The 17,956-nt window shown below is 44.5% G+C and overlaps 1 protein-coding gene across 7 annotated transcripts in view; it reads right to left on the bottom strand.

Annotated features, from left to right (window-relative positions):
- The window catches only part of ARVCF (ARVCF delta catenin family member), a 248,028-nt gene that overhangs the window by 15,809 nt on the left and 214,263 nt on the right, over nt 1-17,956 (bottom strand). For all 7 annotated transcript variants that reach the window (XM_083873697.1, XM_083873698.1, XM_083873703.1 and 4 more), the window contains 3 exons: nt 3,092-3,219; nt 1,983-2,133; nt 425-617 (listed from right to left, as the gene is read on the bottom strand). In XM_083873697.1, the coding sequence (XP_083729823.1) occupies nt 425-617; nt 1,983-2,133; nt 3,092-3,219 (472 nt within the window). The remainder of the gene's footprint in view (nt 1-424; nt 618-1,982; nt 2,134-3,091; nt 3,220-17,956) is intronic.

The raw sequence follows: 17,956 nt of genomic DNA, 5'->3' as shown, positions 1-17,956 counted from the left end.
CACCACCAGCCCTTTGGCCAAAACAATTACTGCACATCATTAACTATTTCACTTGAAAGAAACAGAGTTCATCACTGGCATGCCAGGAGTGGAACACTGCCACAGAAAAAAGGCCTGAACTAAAACCAAAGATCATGGTTTTACTGTAAACGCTGCCAGGTAATTGTATATATGGCGCTAAGATGTCTCTGACAAGAAGAGCATGTCTAAACATGACTGAAGTGACTCATCAGTTAACCTTTTTCATCAAGTAAACCTTTTAAAGGTGCTGGCTGTTTTTACTTTGTTTATATTAACTGCTGAAATTACAGCTCTGAAAGGTTGGGACACTCCAATACTTTCACGAAGCAAAAGCTGCTGTTCATAGTGACATTCTCATGTTTGCAAGGAGTTCATATGCACTTTGCTTTCAACTGTCACTTACCTTGACTTGCTGATAGCTACCAGCTTCTGAATGCCCTGTGTCTGGATCAGAGACCTTGCATTTTCTGAGCTGTCAGTAATGATTTCATGGATGGTATTCAACACCGCAACCACTGTATCCTCTTCCAGGTTCTTTGCAGATCTCTGTTGCCTGCTGGGCAAATTTCTTACCAGCTCACCCATGGCATAACTACCTAGATAAGGGGAAGAGATACCATTAGGCAGTCCTAATAATCATTCCACTTTCCCATCCTGAATGATAAAAGTCAATAGCGTTTGCTATGTTGAAAAAAACCCTTATAATGCATGTGTTTTTAAACCACAAGACTGTAACTTCACAGGATATTTATCATTCATTATTTCAAGGTGATTGACAGCTGATAAAGCTAAGATAAAGTCCTTCACCATGGATTCTGAGAGGTATTGAGGGGAGAAAAAACCCCATTTTTACTGAGAATTTTACAGCCAACATCTATCATATTTTGCAAAGCCTGAGGCAAAAAAAAAAAAAAGCATCCAGTAGCTGCTAATGCCACATATTCATGCTAATACACGCACAGAGCTTACTCAACTTAGCCTTGTAATAGGCCTTCTGGGGCAAGGTGTGCAGCCACGCATTTATTAACCTTCCCCAACAAAGGTAAGAGTGTTTCCTCCTGGGTGCAGTTAGCCTTCTCCATGTATAGTACTGGAGAAAAACCAGGGAATCTGGACTTTATCATTCCCAGGTATCCATCTGTACCACCTGCCTGGCTACACCTCCTGAACTATTAAAATGGAAATCTGATGTATTAACATAAAATCCCACCTTGCTATTTGCCACTATCAACTTCAATGATGGCCCTAAACACGTCACCAGTATTTCCTGGCCTGGCAAGGTTACAGTTTAAACAAATACCTTAGTTAAATACAGAAGTCATCTAGTGCAAAACTCATCTCAGCTGAATCTTTCAGGATTCCTGCTTATGGGCAGGTGAATGTCATTTACCACTTCGGACAGAAGCTAGAGCAGTGCTGAACATCAACTTGACACTTGTTTAGTGTCCAGCTTCCACAAGTACCCACCAGGCAAAATGATGTGAAAGAAGGAGGAAGGAAGAAACAAAGTAAAACTTCAGAGCCAGGTTAGCTGGCTTTGCCCAGGTTAGCTCAGCATGCCGAAGGCCAGACTCCCACTGTAACTGGAACAGCTGGCAGGCCTAAGGAGCAACATCTGTGATGTGTGACTATGAGCAAAACTCCTATACCAGCGAGGGCTAAGGAAAAGACAAGAAACCTCTTAACCCATCCGGCCCTTTGCACATCTTCACACACTCCTCTCCTGCAGAAATCTACACCTAATGTTACTCCCAGGTTAGAGATCTCCCTCAAGCCACAGCTTGAGTGGGCTGGAAATGCATTCTGAGCTGACAGCTCCCCACTTGGCAGCTACAGCTCAGTCCCAGACAGCATTGATGGAAACTGCAGAGAGAACAAATCCTCAGCACAAAGGACAGAAAACGTGAGGTCTCTCAAGGGTCTCCAATATCCCAGGTTGGTTAGAGAAGTTTAGAAGATACCTATGAGATCTTTATTGCGACGATCCATGGAAAGGTTTCTCAGGGCAATGGACACAGCCCTCACCACCTTGTCTGAGTCGGACTGGAGCAGTTCCACGAGCACTGGCAGCCCCCTCTCCTTCCGCACCGTCGCACGGATGTACGTGGACCACTGACCGGGACACACGAGGGGAAAGAAACAACACAAGTATTGTGAGTTCATATACCTGCTCCTTCCTTGCCCCCGGCGTTTCTTTCAGTGCTGGAACCCATTTTTTTTTTCTTCGCAAAGACCAGTTAGGTTGTGGGTGCTGATTTATCCCTTCATTTAAGTTCACCGAGCACCAAGGAAGAAAAGGTGTATGAGTTCATCCTACAGCTAAGCCAGGTTCTGCAGAAAGGGCAGGAGCAGAAGGAAGGAGCATCATCTGCCAGCACCTGTTCTGTACACATCCTGGTGTGAAAACACATCTCTCTGGATTTGGAAAAAGAGGCCACTTGGAAGAAACAGTAAAGCATCTAAAGCGTTTATTATCTTCCTCCTCCTCCAATTTCATGCTTTTATTCTGTTTCATGATTGTTTTTAAAGCATGCCTGTATTATTTAAAATAAGCTGCACTCAAGGCAGCTGTGAAACACCACTCTGCCAACCCTCAGGCTGCTATCAGTCCCACTTTGCTGAGCTGTTCTAGAAGTCATCAGACAAATCTTTGAGAGAATTGCCTGATTAGAGCTGGGGATGCTTCAGAGAGGTTATTAGGGGACACTGGAGTGCAGTTTCCTCAGCAAACTGTCAATCCAGCAAATTAGGTATTCAGAACACCTAACTATCTAATACTGAGTTTTCTGAATGGACAAAGCAATGGTAAAGGGGCCAAAGTGATGAAAGTTGATCGTGGTTAAATTGTCATGAGCTCAGTGCTACTTCCACTACGTAAACATCACCGGTCCAGAACATGCAAAACACCTTCAATAAGCAAATTGAAAGAATTTTCTTGACATTTCCACCTCCTTCCTTTTTAAATAAGATACAAATGTACAAAGTAACAGTGCACTTACGATGGGACATCCCCTTCTTCTTTACTTACACAAAGGAAACAAAAAAAGACTGAAGAGAAGACTGCACTCACCGTCCAGTTGCCAGCACTAAGGTTCTGCAAAGCTCCTGCTGCGGCTTCCAGAGTGTTGAAGTTCTGACTTTCAGTGAGGATGGAGAGGTACAATCGGACCACATCTGGCTGGTACAATAATTCAAAGCCTGCAGGTGGGGCAAGAGGAGAAGAGAAGCAGAGAAGCCAATGTTTAAACACACACATACCTTATTTAGTAACGTAAGAGAACAGCCAAGTGAAAGCTGCTACAACACAGAAAGAAGAACTTGTGCAATGTCCAGGACATTCTACCCACAGTTGTGGGAAATAGTGGAGACAGCAACTCATGCAGAGAAATGTTCACCTGGGCTGCAGGTCTCTTTGCTTGTCTTAAGGTTGACAATTCTTTCCAGAATCTGTGCTATGCTATAAACTGCACAGCATGCAGGTAATGACAAAGTGACAAGAGACAATTTTTGCTTGCGCAATTATTACTTTGCATCTCCAGACTGGGCTGCAAATTCACCTTGCACTTGTGTCCTTGTTCAAATCTCTCAATACTTTTAGAGGCACAAAGAGCAGGGCCAAAGAGAGTAACTACACCATCCTGACAGCCACGCCCTGCACACAGCCAGGGGACAGAAGGAAGGACCAGGATGTCAAAGTGACCAGAACCCCCAAGTCTGAGGGGCAAGGAGGAACACTGACTCCAGCTGAAATATTCAGCACAGAAATACACCAGCACTGTCCCACACTGGGAGACTGTGACAGCCACATCTGTTCACTGCAGATCCCCAGAGTCACCATATCAGCTGTGCAGTTTAAGCATGACAGGAATGAGAGCTATTCCCAGTTCTGCCAAGGATTTCCTTTTGCGATGCTGAGTAACTGACAGTACCATCGTGTCCTGAATTCCTCATCCACAGGATTAGGATTTATGCATCTACACGCATTAAAAAGAGGGTCTTAAGCAAGAACTCCATCACTCCAAATTGCTGAACAATTTGAAGCAATTTTTATCTATCTTCCTTCACTAAGTGCAGCATGACACACTGCATCAATGAAGGCAGAGTATGCCAAGCATCTGCGTAAGGACTGGCCAGACAAACCATCTCAAAAAGTGCTGTTCAGGTTATGTGAACAAAAAACTAAACCCCCAAATTGCCTTGGTGGGTGCAGGATGGCACAAGCAACCTCTGGTCAACGGGACTCATCTGCAGTCACTGTAGCTGGTCTGGTGGCCACTGGGATGTAAGCAATAAGTAAGCATTAGGTAATGCAGCAAGGAGAGGAATACCCTAGGAGAGGATTTCTAGAAAAACATGGCATCAAAGGAAGTGTGAAGGTGTGAAGAAGCCTGGGCAAAGAGGGAATTTCAAGCTTGCTTTGAGCAAAAGATTTTTATTATTTGTACACATAAAAAATGTTCTTCACATAAGATGCTGTCCTAGACCTGTAGTCCTGTGCCTGGCACTGGGCTTCTGCCCCCTAAAATTCTGAACGGATCAGGATTTCTCCCAGATCCAAATTGCCACAAGTTGGAACCCGGGCTGCCCTTGGAGTGCCAAACGGCTCCTACAAACTGACATGAGGAACCTGAGGATAGCATAATTCAAAGGAAGTTTTCAATGAGTAAGACAGGAAATCCCCAAACACAAATCACTTTCTCTCTTCAGCACTTTCTCTTTAACATCACCCATCTCTCATACACACACTGCAGATTATCATACTTTAAACATCTTGGAGCAATGCTGTCCTATCCAGTGGATTTTTTTTTCCCTACTGCTAAAGGCTTTCTGAAATAAAAGCCTTGATTTTAAATGTAACTATTTCTTCACATCCTTCACACCAGTTATGGCTGTGTGGCTTTGTGAGCCACAGTCTTGGAACTCAGCCCTCTAAACCCTGTCTAACACTACCTGTGAACACAAGCTGTGTTAACCCCCTGGCTGTACAGGAGATACTTATCCCACTGAAAGCAACCAAACACAATCAGCCAAGGTTCGTTCCACACCAAAAATCCAATCTATGCATGAGGATCCATGTGCTGGCTCATATTTTCCATGCTCAGCCTCTCATGTGCATCCCAGCACGCCTGGATCCTTCTCCAGTGACCAGATACTTAACCTGCTCCATGTCCGTGCCTCATTTTAATGCCACCACTTGCCTGCTACACATGACACCCTACAGATACATGCAAGCTGCAACAGATGGCAACCCCCAAAGGCATCCTGCCAATCCATACCACTGACTTTCCTCTTCTCCAATGTCCTCTCCTTGCACTGGGATCACTGCCCTCTATATTAAATGCTGAGGAAAAACTATGGTTACTTAATCCATGAAGCATGAGCAGTTGTACAGCTTTTCTCCATTCCTTGAATAAGTCTGTGATTATCTGACTCCAATACGACCTTCATATCACTCTTTTCCCCTGCCACTTCACAAGGTGAACTGGCAACCTAAGAACTTCTCAAGAAAAACACTGCTGATAAGCACCTGGTGTTCCTTTTCTGAACACTAATACTTAAAAATCTCTTAGGATAGCCTACTAGAATTTTGACATTGTTATCTTTTAAGGAAGCTTTGCTGAAATGTAAATCAGATCAGCAGAAGAGATGAAGGTAGGTTCATTAACAGATAATATTCATACAGAACATTTTCTGCTTCTATATCTGAGCTCAGACTTGCCTGTGGTTCAACAGGATGCAATTGTTCAGCCAGTCTTCAGTTCAGAAGTACCCAGTTGTAATTTTGGCATACTTGGAAACAGCCCCACACTTTTACTTTGTCCTGTAATTTAAATGCAGTCTGTGATGCGCCCTGTCAGTCTGTACATTCCTTTTTGGCTGGACAAACTTCCTTCTGCAGCACCTTGCTGTGTGTGGATACCGAGACACTCCAACCCCCCCCCACCTCTGCTCCCCACTTGTGGCCACAGCTGCATTCCAGTCACGCACCTCTCACCCACTCTCTGTCATTACCTCTCTCCATGCATGAAAGCCTCTCCTTTTTCCTACTTACTAATGTAAGAACATCTCAAAAATGCCTTCGCCTTCTCTCTTCAATAATGCACAGCATTTTCTCTACCAACCACCAGTACCTTCCTGCTTTGGGGCACAACTCCTTAGCAGGTGGTGGATGATTCTCACCTCACTCCACACTCCCCTTTCCAACTATATTTATGCCTCTGCCCTATTGGCATCAGTCTTAAACAGAGTCAGTGAGTGTTACACACCACACACAGCTCTGTTCTGCCCTCCCTCCTGCCTCCCCTGCTCCCCTCCCAGCGCTGCAGCTCTTCTGGGTCAGCCTGGATATACCAGGGAAAGGCAGCAGGAGTTGCTAAAGCCAAGTACCAGGAATCCCCCTCATGGGGGCAACTCATTAGCAGGGATGATAAACTAATAACAAGAAAGTTGCTGCTGCAGTGGAGGGTTTTCCCTCTGTGACAGCAAGCTGACACTTTTCATAAGCATTATAGTGCCTTAAAAAGAAACAAACAAGTTTTATATTTTCTCCATCTGTCTCCTGTCCTAATGAATCCAGCTCTACTATTTATAGGATGCAATTTGTCTGAATTATTATAAATTTTCTTCCAGTGTTGCATGAAGGCCTTGCACATTTTTCCATGAAGTGCTTCAAGCACATTCCTGGGAAGCACAGCTGGTCACACCTCCATTAAGCACCTGCTTCTTTTCAAAACTGATTTCCTTAATTTCCAGATCATCTTAATTATTTTTTCAGGTGATGCTACTTTTATGCAATATACAGCTAACTCCTTACACCCATTTAAAAATGGATAGAAGAAATAAGAAAAGAGGGTCATTAGTGATAGAGAATACATCAAACAAGAAAAACAACCATTTTTTTTTCTTTTTTTCTTTAAAAAGCTGTTTTAATTATAGCCCAGATTCAGCACTGCCCTTAAAAAGATAATCTTCCTGGAATAAATGAGATTTTTCCATTGGTTATGGATTTGTGCTGAGTTGCAATCTACACTGTTTCCTCCTGGAAAAGCACAGAGATAAGTAATTTATTGCTTCTTTTACTGCAGAAAGCAAAGTAAACAAGTTCACTATATTAGTTTTTGGCTTTCAGAGAAACAGAAATGCCTTGGACACTCATGTCACTGTGAGCATCAGACCTTTTGCAGTGTGTAAGCATTGCCCTAGCTAACAACAACGTGTCACAGAGGAGTATATTCTATATTAGAGTCATCTCCAACACACTGCAGTCTCACCTTTCAGAAAAATAGGGAGATGAGCTTTTTTTGCAGCAGAGTTGTCAAAATTGGCAAATGGGACTAGTTCTGCATGAAGTTCACATTACCAGGATGTGGCAAGTAGATTATTTGCCCAGAGAAGAGTGACAGCACAGACAGCAATTTGAATCCTGAATGGAAAACACCTGAGGAATTAGCTGGGGCTGATTAGGCATCTCCATCCCTTCAGCCCTCAGTCCCTGTGCTGAGAATGATGCAGCAGCTCCTGGATTATCTCCTCCACAAAACTATTTCATCTTGGCAATGCTGATCCTGTGCCTATACTTAGCTACATTCTGGCAATAACGTAAGATACTGCACCAGGTGCCTATCTCTGATACGCTCGCTTAATCCCGAATTCAGACAACTCTTTTTGGAACAAGGCTGCCAAACCTATTCCCCTTCACTACCCATTCCATTTAGGATTTATTTCCTCACCACAGGCATGGGAAATTATACACATGTGGATGCTGCACAGATCTGCTGCTGCTGCTGCAGCAGAAATACACTGCTAATTTTCTATCCACACAAAACCTCTGGACTGATGCTTAAAACAACTGTCAAATTTCATAGGAAGCTGGAAGGACGCTGGCAACACTGCAGAAAAAACCTAAGCAACTCCTAAGCTGGTGTGTGTGTCTGTGGAATCACTGAAGTGAACTCTGATAGCTACTCACTCCTGCAGTGTGCAGAGGCAATTCCCACTTACTGCACTCTGGTTCCCGATGGAAGATGCAGCGGCAGCTGGACTCCTTTTGGGCTGCCAGTAGAGCAGGAGGTGCACACCCAGCCCAGAGCCCCGAAGGGCTGCCGGCACTGGGAGCCCCGGGGCCGCTGTGCTCGCCCTGAGCCGCAGCTGCAGCGCCGGCAGATGGAGTGAGAGGAGCCCGGACCGCACCTCCTCCGCAAGGTCACCCGAAAACAGGCTTGGCACAGTGAAAAGGCATCTCCCTCAGCAACCAGGAAACTATCAGCCAAAAGCCAAAACAAAAAGGAAAAAATAATAAAAGAGTAAAAAATCCTAACACTAAAAGAAACGAACAGAGAATCTACATGACAGAACAGCTCCGCAGCCCTTGGATTCCTGCCCTCTGCTGACAACCGGCCGGTACCTTCCCCACAGCCTGTGCAGCTCATTGTCTGCAAGGTCTAAACGGCTCAGGAGTATTTGATACAAAAATGTTTTCAGAACACTTCAGCAGCAGATCAGTCCTGCGGTTCAACTCTCCCCTGCCAGGAACCCCTCACCCTGCAGTGTGGTTTTAGAGCAGACTACATGAAGAGCCCCACAGAAGGCTGGGAGAGGCAGCTGGTTACTTTTGTAAAAATGGGAATCAGATCCCTAAAAAACCCGACCCATTAGCTCCATTCCATCTGTACACCGTGCTTCAGCACCCAGTGCACAGAGCAGCTTGAATGCCAACATAAACTCGCAAGGTTCTTCTAATTGAAAGGCTTAACAGCAGTGAGAACGCAGCCAGCTCCAACAGAGCCAAACGCTTGGCATAACTGCCCGAGAACGAGCTCGATGCAGATACATGCAGAATACTGAGTGTCGCACAGCACAGAGACAGCAAACTCTGCAACGAATGAAGATGAAATAATAGGTGGAAAGTTCTGAACAGTCCCTCTGGCTTTCACTTCAAGGTACAGCACAAGTCAGGACAGGTACTGAGCTTACTGCAGAGATTCAATCACGAATGCAGCATCCACCACTGAGCAGCAGCTCTGAAGACAGACAGAACAGGCTTTGAAAAGTATTAAAAAGAACAACCAGAATAACGTGGGACACATGAGACTCGAATCAGGCTTGAGGGAATGTTTAAGAAGAGTTTTTCTATTTAGGAAATGAACACCACAATGTGTGACCTTTCCAACAAATCTACTAAGTCATACACAAGTTCTAAAATGATGTAACTTCCCAGCTTATCACATATTCCCACTCTGACAGCAGCACTGGCACAATACTCAGAAAGGTAAGTAAACAAAGCCCCAGCCCAAAGGATGTAACAGGAATGTTACCAGCACTACCAAGAGTGAGGTATGCAAAAAAACAACACAGGGAGCTAGGGTGACTGCAGGGAAGAGAGGCAGCAAGGAAAGGAAATGGGAGGGCACGGCAGTGCAGGAGAAAGAAAGGATGCCCGGGAAAGCAAACTGTCTTTTGCTATTTCTATTACTCTTTACATTTCCCAAGCTCCACAAGCTGTCATCAAAGTACCTTCTTACAGAGTGTGATTTGTACAAGGTTGGTTACAGCCCACTTGGTATCCAAAGAATATGCAATTCAACAAAGAGGTGGCTCAATCAAACACAATCCATTTTGACCTTGTGTGAGTTCCAGCAGTTCTGTTTTTTTGTGACCACACATTTTAGAGCTAATACAGTTTTCCCTTTCCAAAGGACCTGCAAGCAACATTTTTCCCAACAGCGTTTGACACATTGCCCAATACAAAGTCTTTTTCCAAACATATGCAGCAAAGTCTCCTGGCAACTGGAGATGTTCCATTAACAACCTTTTCTCCTCACTAATCAGTAGCAAAGGCTCTGGAGGACCAATACTTAATAAGAATCTCAAAGCTGCTGCAGATAACTGGAGCACTACCCAAGCTACTGGTTCAAAAGGGGAATGCTCTGTCCCGCAGGGCTGTCACTAAAGCACAGGGAATCCCCAGCAGCCAGGCTGATGCAGGGATGGGAGAGCTGCTAAAGGTCTGCACCCGCAGGGAGAGGAGACACGTGGGTGAACTGCAGCACATTTAAGCATTTCTAGGTCACCTCTGGCAATGCTTTTTGTTTGCTTTTGAGAAACACCATTGTTACAAGCAACAATGCTTTGGATTGGAGTTAAGCCCTTTGGCTGCATGATTAAAATGGAGAGTTCATGTAAATAGCTTCCTTTACCCCAGTCCCAGAAGACTTGCCTCTGACCTTGGAGACACTCAATACAGTACATGAAATGTTAACACTTGCTCTCTCACCAGCTTCTCTAATCCAAAGTTATTTTTATTTATTTCACAGTGATAACTGAATGCATTTTCTTTTAAAGGGAACAGGACAATCATATTGTTCCAAAAGCAAATCTATTTTGAAATGCAGTTTTTTATCTAAAAATCAAACATTAAATAAAATTTTCTCCCTCTCTCTTGCACACAGAACACACACTGGAGCCTCTGGGCTGTGAGCTACATATCAAATGCAAACTGTTTGGAAGGACAGGCTTCTCTTTTCCCACCACCAGCTTACCATTTGCAAGCTCCCAGAATACAGCCCTGGGCCCTGCAGCACCACTGCAACATCTCAAAGTGGGACTTGGTTCAAAATCCTGGCTCAAAAACGTAAATGAGTATGAAACTAATTTGCATCAAAGGTCTGCCAGCTCTGCAGGGTTTCACAGTGTGACACTGCCAGCCTGCCGGGGTACAGAATTTCTGGCAGCTCAGGCACACCCGGGACTCTAAGCTAGGGATAAACATTCTCTGGCCTGGAGAAAGGCTGTGTCTAGGGGAGTCTCTCTTACTGGCTGCCCCTTACTCTTGCCTCAAACTTACAGTGTTTTAAGACAAAAGACTGATTATGCTTATCAGGCTGGTGATCTCACTGACAGCAGATCAGTGTGCCAAGGGGGCAGCAATGCTCCTAGATGTGAGCAATCCTGCCTGCTCCCTCAGGGAATCTCCTTGCTGAAGCTTCCTGCTTGGGCTCACACCTCTAACAGCTGATACCAAAAGGAGCTGGGCACACTGATGATGTGCATTGCACTGGGGACTTCTTAAACAGACAGCAATGCAGCCCATGCACACAAGATCAATATCAAGCGTGTCATTGATCATGTTATGTTTCCCTGGGAGGGAAAACCTGAATTTCCAGATGCTGTCTGCTACATCACAGGGATATTTGAAAAACAACTGACAAGGTCAAACATCCATGCCTATTCTTTCAGATCTCAGTGCTGCTGCTGCTATTGGCCATGGGTGCTTCTGATACGTCTGCTCCTGTCTCTGCGAGGGTCCGGAATTACATGACTGACTGGTTTCCTTCCTCCTCTCTGAAAGGACCCAGATGGCAGTGCTTGGTGACCGCTCTTCATGCCCCCAGGACTGTCTCCTTGCTCATGTCACCAAACAGCTCTATTGTGTCACTCCTCCCTTTCAGCCAGAGAAAGCAATTCCAAGGACTGCACAATCCTCTCTGGAAAGGAGAGACTGCCCAGCCTGCCTGGCTTACCTGGCTCCTGGTGCCTGGGCCAGTGACATCAGCAGAAAATGTGGAGAGGCTCAGGGACTGTCACCTTACTGACCTCAGAGCTGCAAATTCCAGCCAAGAATAAGTGGGGATGCCACAATAATCCAAACTCACAGCATTACCAGAGATCACTTCCTAACTGCAGCTCTGGAAAGATGCAGTAAGGAGGTGACACTACAGAATGACTCATCTGGGTATAAGCAGGTGAGAAGTGGCCCTTTCTTCCTCATGGGGAAAGGCTGTAAATGGAGGAATCTCTAGGTCTGAACATGCTTACTCTCTGCCTTGGTAGGGCTTGAATCCACTGCTTTCTGGAGCCTACTGCAAGCCTTTTCCATTCAGCTAAGCTTTCCCAAAGAAAAAAGAGAAATAAAAAGATGGCTGGCAAAGCTAATGAGGATTGGGAACATGAGGAAAATTATTACTTTCCATATTAGATAAACAAATGTGTTTTTTCAACTGTGCATTCACGTATTCACGCCAGTACACGTGTCTTTTCCTTGAACTGAGACAACCAAATGCAGGCAAAAACGTTTTCCTTACAACCCTCACCTACAGCTCTGAGAACCACAACACAGCTTTCTGATCACAGCTGCCATGTGGTGCAGCTGAAGAGACCTGAAACTCTTTTCACTGCCATTACTAGTGCAGATGCCTAATTGTCCAGCCCAACTATCAGCAGGTTTGAGCTTAGTGTATAAAATGTGTTTATTAAACAGAGAGATACAGAGTGATTCCCTGAAGGGAAGCCCATAAAAGAAATTAAATTTACACCACAGCTATGTCCAGTAGTAAAATACAATGTATTGCTGTTAGTATCTTATCGACAAGTCCAAGAGCCTCATAACACAAAAATGTCTCAGAACTAGAGTCATCACTGAAAATCAACAGCACTGTTAAGGGACTCCTTCCTTTAACTTGTGGCTGCCTGAGCCTACAATTTTCTTTCCTCTGGTCTTCAGTGTGTGTTTAACCAAGGATCATGTGTTCCAAACTGCCCTTTTTTGGCCTCAAGCCCCTGTAAAACTCAGCTTTGCAGTTCCAGATGCCAATCAGCTGCTCTTACTCCAGGAAGCTAATGAGCTTTTAGCTTCCTCCCAGCTCAGGAGAAACCTGTCTGCAGAGAAAAACTTACTGCAAAAGGAATCGTGCTTTAGTCCTTGGCTCCACATGCCACCCAAGCATATTTATTTCATTAAAAAGATTCTGACTTTATTTAGAACTGTTGAGATATTGAACAGCTTTATAAACTCTCTGTCATAAAATGCCAGCAAGTAGAGAAGCACAGCAAAGGGAAGAAACACTCCAACAGACAGCTGCATGACAAAATAAAAAACGCTACATGGTCATGCATATTTACTTGAAATATCCACATCCTCTCAGACATTAAATACTGAGGTATGCAAGAAAGGTAGAAAAACCACAGAATATGCTTTCTTACCTCTGCAGATCTCCTAAGTATCTTCTTTCCTGTCTCCAAGACGGTGTATGAAACATGCTGGATCATGAGGCCAGGTATGGTCCCACCAAGTGCCCTCCCCTCCCATATGAGAGACTAGTGACAAACTCCCAGCAGACCAAGGCTTGTGAGGGGCTGTGGAGTGAAGGAGAGGCTGCAGGGCAGAGGGAGGGGAGTGCTCTGCAGGGCAAAGCTGTGGGGTCCAGCACTAGGCAGAAGCAGCACTCTGAGTCCAGAGCTGGCAGCCGAGGGAAGGAGCGGCCGCAGCTCTGGAGCCAGGCTGGGCTCAGGCTGACTGCAGCAGTAACCAGTGCTTTGCCTGGACACAGCAGCCACACTCTTCCAGACCTCCACAGACACTGTTTCCACCAGGTCTGTGGGGAACCAAGGTGTGGGAGGACCCACAACACCTTCTGTGGTCAGCCCTTCTGTGCTGCTACGCACTGGGGTGCTGGCACTAAATCCAGCCAGCAAGGCAAACCCAAATGTTCCATCACTTACGAATTTACAGAAGCAGGATTACTTTGTCAGGTGTGGGACTTATGGGGGTTTCCACTGACTGCACTTCAAAACATTCCTGCTGCTGAGGGACCTCCTGCTCGGGTTTGAAAGCCCACACAGTCCTGACAAGCGCTTGGGTGGATCAGAGCCGGAGCTGCGACAGACAAGGATCGACTGACAGCATTTCCACTTGGGCTGGCACCTGTCAGGTTCTCCCCTTCGCAGCACATTTGGGTTTTATCTTCAGTGCCAAGGGAAAAACAACATCAAGAAAAAACTCAGAATCTTCCAGAGCTCATGCACAGTGAAATAAACTTAGAAGCCAAAGTGAAAGCTTCTTTCTGGGTTACTCATGCTTCACCGAGGCTTCTTATACTTCCACTGCTCATCATGATTTTTATATAAAGCCTCATAAATGGTCATAAGCCATTACACAGGTATTTGGTTATTCATATCAATTCAGCTGCTTGTTAGAGGCCCGTCTGCTTAAGGCTGTGAAGGGCTGCAGAACTTCACAGCTTGAATTCCTCAAATAAGAAGGCAGAATACATTTTTCTATTCTCCAGTGGATATACCCTCACGGAAACATCAAACATATCAAAATACATCCCAATAAGAAGAAAATATTTGGATATAAACAACTAATCTTTTTTGGGGGAAGCTTATCAGAATCCAAGCTGAGCAGAAGCTACCAGGTCCAGTCTCAGCCTGCAGAAATGAAAGGTCAGTGGCTCCTAATCACTGGGACTGAAGCCTGTTTGGTTCATTACATGCAAAGTCTTGCAATCTTGCCTTTATAAGCATTTTATAAGCAACTGCCATATGGAAAGACTCCCACATGTTAATAAATAATTTATTATACGCCAACCCAAACACTTCCTCCAATCCTGTTTGTGTCCTGAAATTGCTAATTAGTTCCTGCTCCAGCTTCCAAAGTCAAAAGCGTGTTTCAATTCCTCTCTCCATTTCATGAAAGCTGCCTCATGCACCCAAAGGCAGCCCAGTGCCTCTAATCTGTCTCAATTACAGTCACTGTGCTGCTGTCAGGCAAGTATCTCCCAAACATCCAAGAAAAAGAATTTGATGTTTTCAATGTCAAATGAATGTCAAGCCAGAGTGGAAGCAGCACAGAAGGTTTTCCTTAACTTCTCTAATAAAAAAAATGGACCTTGCAGACCAGTTTTTTAAAGGTACCATATTTGGGTACTTAATTCTCATGGATTTCAGTGTAAGCTAGAGACATTAATGCCTCCAAGAACAGAGATTCTGCACTCATCCTCAAAGCAACATATCCAGGCACAGATTACAGATGATGAGAGACAAGAGCTGCTGCTCCTCCCTCATTTAAATTGGGACACACTGGAACATACCACATCAAAGTGCTGAGTGAACAGGTACTCTCCCTCTTCCTGCCAACTGCTCTCTGCAGCTTTCCTGAGAGCCAGGGAAGCTTCTGTTAAATGTAAACCCACCTGCTGTTCGGTGCTCTGCCTGAATATTGGATAATCACAGACAGAACTGACACAAAAACAGCTCTGCCTATAGAAGAATAGTTTTCCTGGAAACACAGATCTTGCTGTAAAACTTAAAGGTGGACAGAAATGTGAGGTAAGACAACATGATCTGGAGAGAAGTAGCTCCCTGAAGCTTTAGCTGGCTAAACACACACACACACACACACACACACACACTCTACAACCACAAATAAATCTATTTGCAAGTTAAAAAGAAAAAGAAGAGATTGGGGCCACAGTGTGTAGCAATGAATGAGATACTTTGCTGCAGTGAATAGAGGGAGCACAGAGACATTTTCCAAGAGGCAAGGGGAACATTACACAGCATCCAACTGCAGCCTGCCCCATCTTCACCACCCTTCAGCAAAGTCCTGCATTCATAAAGCAGCCGAAAATCATATGAGAAATTCTAGAACAAAGCCACAGTAGCCACTACCTCTAGGCAACACTGACAGCTTCTTTGAAACCACTTCATTGCCTTTAAAACAGTGAAAAGATCCCCAACCCAACAGCCACTTTGTCTAGGAGAGTTTCCAATTTCAATGCAGCTTTCTTATGGTAATATTATGCAATTAAAAATTGAGCTTAAAATTACCCACGTAAAAGATTCTAAGCAGAACCTGACATTTACTGTGGAGGTTGTTCATGCCTATAGAAGACTGTGAAAAGGTCAGTATAAATGTAAATAAGGTGAGATAGTTCCTCAGGAGTATAGAAATTTCCATCATGTTAGGGCCTATACCCATTTCTACATGCAAGGCAATGTTATGAATGCCCTGATGGCTTCTCATGGGCCATATGAGTCCAGAGCCTGACACAGAAATAGGTCTCCAGACTTCAGTAAAACAACTGGCACCAAATTTTCAGTGTTTTAGGGCAAGTAGGATCCAGCCAGCCAGGAAACTGCCAATACAGTTTACTGTCCATGGGTTTAATCTCAGCAGTGTTTTCAGCAAGCAGGGATGTTGGATTTGGAAGGGATGTGCTTGTTAGAATTTAACTGTTAAGCAAAACCTTGCAGAACTGCCCAAATCCAAGTCACACATGCATTTCCCAAGTCTTATATTTTGGACACTATCACTATCTCCTGAGAGCAGTGCTCATGTAATTGAATAAATGGGATTAGGTCTCACACTCCTAACATCCCCAGTTTCTCATTCCTTGAGAAATTCTGAACACACTGCCAAGAACACAACACCTCAGTCATCCTTCCCACTTCTCATCTCTTCACTCACACATTTGCAGGTTGCCTTGTATGCTCTCTTGTTTTATTACTCAATGTGAAAAGTAGCCCCAAAATGGGAGTGGGAAACCTGCACCTGCAAGGAATGCAGGCTTCCAACTTGCTAAGTGTTTAAAGGTCACTGGGGACACTCCAGGTAAGGCAGATCCTTTCTCTAGACCTTCCTCTTGCCCTCTCATACTCTGAGTGAGTCTTTGGAGATGTTTTTCTAGCTCATTATTTTTAAGCTCTCAGCAGGATGAGATGCAATTATATGCTCAATCGTGATTACAGATTTGCTGGTTGTGATTTTAGAAGTCTCAAAACAAAACTCATTAGATTAAATGTTCTTCCTAGCTTTGTATGAGAGAGACAAGAAGCACTGACATCTCTAAATGGAGTGGGCTTGCTAGCATGAGCAAGCTAGGAGGATTGGAAATTGCTTTAGAATCAGGCAATCTCATCTCTGTTCCCAGCTGTGCCACTGAGCTGCCCCCTAACTGCACAACTCACTTCAGCAGTGGCGCCCCCTCTGCCCTCCCACAAGAGTTCAGTCTTGCTTATCTAGAGCTGGCCTGCTCAAGTGGACTGTGACAGTGTACTGTGGTACTTACACAGTGGTACTTACACTTCACTGAAGCTACTGGTAAAAAACCCCACAAAGTTGCTCTAGACATCTCCAATAAAAGGAATAGGATTTTTAGTAAAGACATAGCCAGGTGTGCAAAACACAAATGACCTGAGCATGGAGGTGTAAGGACTGCTCTCCACATTGCTCCCTTCCAGATCTGCCTGAACCAGGGTCTATTCCTGCACAGACAAATAGCATTTCATGCTATTACGGACTTCCAATTTTCCCTGTGATCAAGAAAGAAAATTCAGGGCTGAAACTAATAGTCTGTGAGGCCGAAATAAAAACGCTTTCCTTTCTACCACATACTGATCAACATTCTCACTGATCATCTGGAAATGCCTGGGTCAGCAATCAACCTCTCAGTGGGTTCAGAGCAGCCAGCAGTTGGATTGACATTGCTTTCCAAACCATGCAGAGGTAAGGTTCCCCCCGTCTCCAGTTGACAGGTAAATTTAAGTGACTGCTTTACCATGTAAAATGCCTGCCTCTCAGTTCAAGGTCATTTTTCCTTCAATCCACAGTTAGAGGTATATGGCACATTAAGTCCTATAATTCCCCTGTCATGGTGGAGAAGGGGGGGAGCTTTTAAGCCTGTGCAGAGCACTCGGGGTTACAGAAATAAATATGGCTTTACATTGCAGCTTTCACATTCAAGGTATCTCACAGTGGTTTACAAAGTAATGAGTCAGATAATAGGGCTGCAGCAGCTGTGCAGGTACACTCACTGGAAATTAATGCTGAGAAAACAGAAGTCCTAATTTTTTGATTCTCTTTATTTGCTCTCCTGAAAAACATGACTGCAGCCTCAGCCTGACTAATGAGCATCAGTGGCTTTGGCAATTTAAAATGCCCAGGTTATTTGACATTCCAGTTTATTTTAATTTTCAGATTAGCTCTATGATTAAAGCTCTCCATTAACTATAATACTGTTCAAGCAAAAGTGGAAAAAACGCATGTACCTCCCTGTCTTGGCTGCACTGTAAGGAAGGTCTCCTTGCCTGATCTCTAGTACCACAATTTGCAATTAGTTTAGAATCACACAACTATTTGATTTTCATTCCCCTTTCT

This window comes from Zosterops lateralis, assembly GCF_965231275.1.
Source record: "Zosterops lateralis genome assembly, chromosome: 17".
Taxonomy (NCBI): Eukaryota; Metazoa; Chordata; class Aves; order Passeriformes; family Zosteropidae; genus Zosterops; species Zosterops lateralis.
This window is presented reverse-complemented; position numbering and strand designations above follow the sequence as displayed.